The sequence below is a fragment of the Galeopterus variegatus genome, unplaced genomic scaffold, assembly GCF_000696425.1.
Source record: "Galeopterus variegatus unplaced genomic scaffold, G_variegatus-3.0.2 Scaffold376, whole genome shotgun sequence".
Lineage (NCBI taxonomy): Eukaryota > Metazoa > Chordata > Mammalia > Dermoptera > Cynocephalidae > Galeopterus > Galeopterus variegatus.
Genome location: NW_007726487.1, coordinates 71,540 through 77,539, shown reverse-complemented (window position 1 = coordinate 77,539; position 6,000 = coordinate 71,540). Strand labels below are relative to the sequence as shown.

Genomic DNA, 6,000 nt, shown 5'->3' with positions numbered 1-6,000 from the left:
GCGGGCTTAGCACTGAGGGTTGCAATCCCGTTGCCGGTCCCGGTCCAGTACGGGCGCGACACTGAGGGTTGCGATCCGTTGCCGGACACGAAAAAAGACCAAAAGAAAAAAAAAAAAGAAAAGAAAAAACTCCATACAATATATGGTGAAGCCGTATTAACAAGGTGACTGGTAGTATTTGATTTAATTTGGAAAGATAATATTGGGTTAAAACTAAAAGATGACAGCTCTTTAAAAAAATTCTCCGTTAGAAATACACTTGCTCCAAAAACATTCAACTGATAGTTTTTTTAGCCCTACTACTTGTGTCTAAATCTATAAGCAAAGACAAACTATATGCCTGAATCCCATGTTTTTTTTTTTTATTTTCTATTGCTTAACAAGAGTCAGGAGGAAACAGACTGCTTCTGTAAGGCAATACCTGGTTGGATGTGACTTACAGATCTGTGGTGGCAAAAGTGAAGAGTGAAATCTCAGCTCCTCAGAAAAATTGGCTTTTCTTCAAAGATAGAGAAACCTGACTCATAATCATTCTTTGAAGCAATCTGCATCACTGGCCAGCTGAGTTACAATAACTGGTGGGCAAGTATTAGACACAGAAGACTCTCTTATATCCAAGACACATGAAAAATTATATTATCAGCTTTTCTGCAAATATAAACAATAAGGATGGTTAATTCTGGAGAGAGAGGGAAAAGTGTACTACCAAATTTTCACTTTAGGAAGGAAGGTTCCAAACTCAGCTATTTCAGAATCACCTGGGAAGCTTATTAAAAATAAACCTGCCTGGCCCCAGCCCAAACCTTAGGTTAAAATCTCTGCATTTTCAAAAGACTCCCTATCCTAAATCCTGTTGATTCTGTCTCTGCAAGGCTTGAGAACTGCTGTTCTCAAGGGCAGTGGTGGGATGCCTTATGCCGCAAATCGTCAATATTCCTAATGTCCATTACTCACATGTAAACCTTAAGAACAAAATCCTTTTCTTCCTTTAATTCTGTAAGTGACTGTAGGACATCCAAGATGCTTAGGACCGCACAGCCATATGGTCGCCTGTAGTGCAGGTGAGCAGGGCCCTTCTTTGAGTCATTCAGGAGCATCCGGCCTTGGGTACAGCAGAAAAAACCAGTCAGACTGAGAACTCCATGTTCCTTTCCAGCATCGCCTGATTGTCATCCAAGGGTGCCAGAGCTACAGGCACCTAAAAGATCCTCTAAGCTGGAAGACTACATGGCTGAAGGGAGTTATGTAAGGACATTTATGTGGAGGAACACCAAACAGTCCTCTTGTCAAGGCACTTCCCTGTACCCTACTCAATCAACCCTCCTCCTTTCAGTCCAACCTGCCTCTACCAATACCCACGGTCCATTTATTAATCATATGAGAATAAGAGTGGTTATATGAATTTCTTAGAAAAACCAGTGTGCTAATAGATTTAAACTTGTCAGACATATTAAAGATGCAAAGTTTTGTATTTTAGCTGCCAAGTATGAACTGTGTATGTTCACTGCATTCTTCTAATCAAATCTTGCTGCAAAACGTGCTCATGAACCTCGGTGAGAGTGAGAGCAATCTCAGGAACTGGATGGGTGCTTACTTTTCCTGTTTACTAAGGCTGTTTCTACAGTGGCAAAAGGATTTACAAATGCTGGGACCTCAACAAATGCTGTATCAAGTACAGCATAATAGTTGTTTCATTGGCAAGGAATTAAAAAATATTCTTTGACAAAAATGTACACAATATGCCAGAAATAAAACCTGTGAAGGAAGACTTGGTTAGTCATGATCCCAAAAGTTATGTCATAAACTTGAAATAAGGCTAGGCAAGCCGACTACAGAACAATAACAAAAATCACTCTTTTCATCGTGGGTGGGATAGAAGTGAGATGCCATCCATCTTCCGGAGTGATGACAATACCTAATTTTGTGGAAAATAGCACAGATACATCAAACCATAGCAAAGGGGCTATGTTAAGCTGGCATCCCTGTCAACCTGCTATAAAATCTCTGAGGGAGAGGGTAGGTATAGAAGCAGGGCATGATGATAGAGAATGTCAAAATTTTATTTCACTTAAAATTAAAAGTTTGGGTCCAAAATCAAATAGAAACCAGAAGCTTTCAAGCAAGGAAAAAAAAATTCACTTATCAAACTCAGCTATCACAGCAGTTGAGCTTAAGACAGAGCTCCAATACAAGCTGGACTCTAATCCAGAGACCTGAAATAGTAGGTAAGAGCTGGGTAGAAGACAAAATTCATGTGTAGGAGATACTTATCCCAAGTTAGGCCAGACTTAGTCATATGAATAGATAAGGTGAACAGTACCTATGCGGATCACATGGGCAACAAAATATAAATCTCTCTTCATATCTTTGCTGCTCAGATCCTACGAAAGAGAAAAAAAATGAGTAAATTTAGGCAAGGTATACACAGAAAATAATAAAAATTTCATTTTAAACCTCTAGTGGTTTGCTTTTAGTATATGTTATAGGTGGGGGAATGGAGATTACAGCACACAGCAGTTTAGTGTTCATGAGTCCTGCAGTGAAATTTTAAATACCTTACATGCCTTTGGAAGTTTATTTTATCAATAATATTTTTCTAGTTCTCATTCAGGCCACCTAAGAAATCAAATATCTACAAAAGTTCCCATATTAGAAATCTTCATGATATTGCCTTATTCCATATTTATTCTAACATCATGTAAAAGCATTTTGTAACAAGAAGAATAAAATGTTCCATGCAGAAAAAATGGGAAAACACCAAAAAGCTCATTAATGACTTAAATTCTAAAAGTTTATTCTCTACCAATTTTACATTTATTCCACTGTCCACAAATGATTATTACATACTAGGTATGTTCCTTTTAAAAGAGACTAATTCAGTCTTAATGAAACCCCAATAATTTGGTCTTCATTTCTAAATTTAGATAATTATCATTTGTACTAAATTATTAAAGCTGAAAATACTTTTACTGGAACATTTTAAGGACCTCCTTTAAGTAAACAAATCTAATCCAGAATCAGAAACCTTTCAAACCAAAGAATTACAAAAATCACTCTTACACATTAAGTATTTGTGTTTATACATTAAATATTTATGTTTAGCATACATTTTGAAACAAAATGTCTGTTTATGAGTATGCACTTACACATCATTGAATACACTGTACTTGAAGTAATAACACTTCCTTTAATATTTATTCTGTTTCACATTTTTCACCATGTCATCAACTTGATGCTTACTCCCAGCCATTATTGTGATCTAGTGATCATTGATAGAGGAATCTTTATCCTTAATGGAACAGATTCCCATGCTTTCTCTTTTGCTTCTAGGAAAGGATCCCTTAGTTTCATTTTCTTTCCTTCTCTTATTTTTTAATTTGCCCCAGATGTTTGTTTCTCTTCAATAAAGCAGGAAAAAGAGGCAATCAAGTGATAGTTATGACTGGAATGAGTTTTGAGATCCAGAGTCCCCATGTTTCTTAATTTTTATGCCCTGTTGAAGGTTTGCACTAGGGTGAGGCAAGTAAGGCACCTAAGGTACAAAATTTAAGGAGGTGCTCACTCTCAGGATCCTGTGTTTTGTTTGTCTCACCCTAGTCCCAGCTCTGCCCTGTTGAATAGGCCTGAGATACGAGAGGAAAGGAGACATTAAAAAGTAACAGTGAAACTAAAGCTTTTAGATTCCAGATGATTATAATATTTTAACAATTTCTTAAAAATAAAATATGCTTCCAATGAAATAGTTTACAAAATAATTTAATATAAACTGGTATCTGGAATCACAAAGATTTTTTTTTAATAGGAAAGTTGTCTTTTGATAATGAAAAGAGATGTTTCAGGTTCCATTTCACTAATTAATTTTAAAATGGAATTTTAAATGATATTCTCAAAATAGAACTGTATTTTGATACATATCAAGATGGAAACAAAATAACAAATGGAAACTGAAAAGCAGGTTACCATTTTTATGTACTTTTGGGATTGAAATATATCTATTACTGAAGGATATGGAAATGTTTGACACATTTCAAAGTGAAATGATTCTGTTCCACACAGCCTGAATTGTATTAATACAAACTACTAAATGACTAGTATAATTATTAACTCCAATATACTTAGAGAATTCAAGTTAGTTCCCGGCGACCAAACACTGATCAGATAGGGTATATATAAGAATACTGAACTTATCCCTTGGCTCTGGCTGAGTGAATAAAAGGAAAAAGGCTAAAGTATAATTTATGGTATTTTTCCAAGTGGCTGAGCAGGTGTTCTTTCTAACCATCTTGTACCTGGTACCCAGAAATCTCAGTGGTATTTATCTGAAGTCAATAGAAATAAAACAATAATTAGTACAAGAAAATATTTTAAGTAAAATTATTTGTGAGTTCCACATAATTTCAAGGTAAAAGTTACCTTATTAAATGTATATACATGTTTAAACACAGTAACCATAGGGTTATTAAACATATACTCTTCAAGACGAAGTATCAAGTGTGGCTATTCATGTTAAAATACAAGAACTGTAAAACAAAGATGAGAAGAGGGGTGATGCACCCACCATTCATGTAGTGAGGAGGGCTTTTTAATCCTAACAGAATGGCAGAAATTTTACTTGCCTATTGGACCAAACTCTCCAATCCTACATAACTAGGAACTTAATCTCCAACTACACAGTGGGTAGACAGGTGAGTAAGGGAAGCAACTCAGGGCCCAGCATCTTAGACTCAGTTACTCATGTTCCATTTGAAACATGAAAAAGTTAATTTACTTCCCTGTGTCTGGACTACTCTTTTTCTATAGAGAAAATGGGATTTACAAATATAAAATAGAGCCAATTTATTCATACTTACGCTGCAGAAAAGGGGGAAATATTTTAACACATGATGTTATTACAATTCAATTCAATTGTCAAGTTCAATTCTGAACTCCAAGAAATCACTACTACTTAAAATCCTATTTTCAAATGTGAAAGAATACAAATAAATATATAATATAATGCCAACTAATGCAGAGAAAAAAACACAAGTTTACTCTCTGAGTTGGTCACTCAAATAAAACAGCAAATAAGCATTCATTTGTTTATTTATGTAACAAATCATTATTGAGGCCTTAGTATTTGCCAAGCACTGTGTGTGATGAGCTGGATATCTAGTAATGAGTAAATACACAATGATATACTCTCATACACTCATATACACAGCCATTTTTTTTATCACGGAAGTCAGCAAAATCCTCATTGTATTGGATATTCATGTAAGTGTGAAACACCTCCTTCTTGGATAAAATTCTTTCACACCCCTAAAATCTAACAAGGTCGTTAAAAACAGGGGGGGGGGCTTAAAAGAGAACAGGGTTGTGCCATGGATAATGTGACTGTAATTTTGTTCTGAAGTCGCTGAGTAACTGCATACGGCTTGGTTTGTACGGTCCCCTTTTCCTGATGCTATGGTAAGTTAATAAGTTGGCATCAACCATAGTTGTGGATATATTTTCTTGCATTTACTCTGAGACTTTGTAGCACATGCCAATCTGGAAAACTTTAGCTCAAGTCTTAGATAATGAGTAAACAGATCCCACCAAAATTATTACTTCATGTAGCTTAAAGTAAAACATGAAAATCCTGGCTAAGATAATCTTGTTCAGAAATCTTATGTACTTTGTAAAAATTCTTCAAATCATGTTTGAACGACTGTAATGCAAAGGCAACTATGGAAATAGTATATTTAGCAGCTTGTGCTTTCCCATTGTGGCAGAAAAAGAGCACGTCATAAGTGTTATATACATCTTTGATTTATTAAGTTGGAGCTACAGCTTTGGCCTCTGGGCCCAAATAGATAATTAAAATGCTAAGTGAAATTTTTGATTTACTGTAATTACATTCAAAAACCATCATAATTAAGTTCATTTTCCAAGAGACAAAAACTAATCATATTCAAGAACTCAAGGAAGGCACACGCACACAGCCCTCTTTTCACAAATCCAAACAAGGCATCTACAATT

The 6,000-nt window shown here is 35.4% G+C and overlaps 1 protein-coding gene across 3 annotated transcripts in view; it reads right to left on the bottom strand.

Annotated features, from left to right (window-relative positions):
- The window catches only part of DOCK3 (dedicator of cytokinesis 3), a 208,549-nt gene that overhangs the window by 158,757 nt on the left and 43,792 nt on the right, over nucleotides 1–6,000 (bottom strand). For all 3 annotated transcript variants that reach the window (XM_008568116.1, XM_008568117.1, XM_008568118.1), the window contains exons 6-7: nucleotides 2,321–2,381; nucleotides 955–1,102 (exon numbers count right to left, since the gene is read on the bottom strand). In XM_008568116.1, the coding sequence (XP_008566338.1) occupies nucleotides 955–1,102; nucleotides 2,321–2,381 (209 nt within the window). The remainder of the gene's footprint in view (nucleotides 1–954; nucleotides 1,103–2,320; nucleotides 2,382–6,000) is intronic.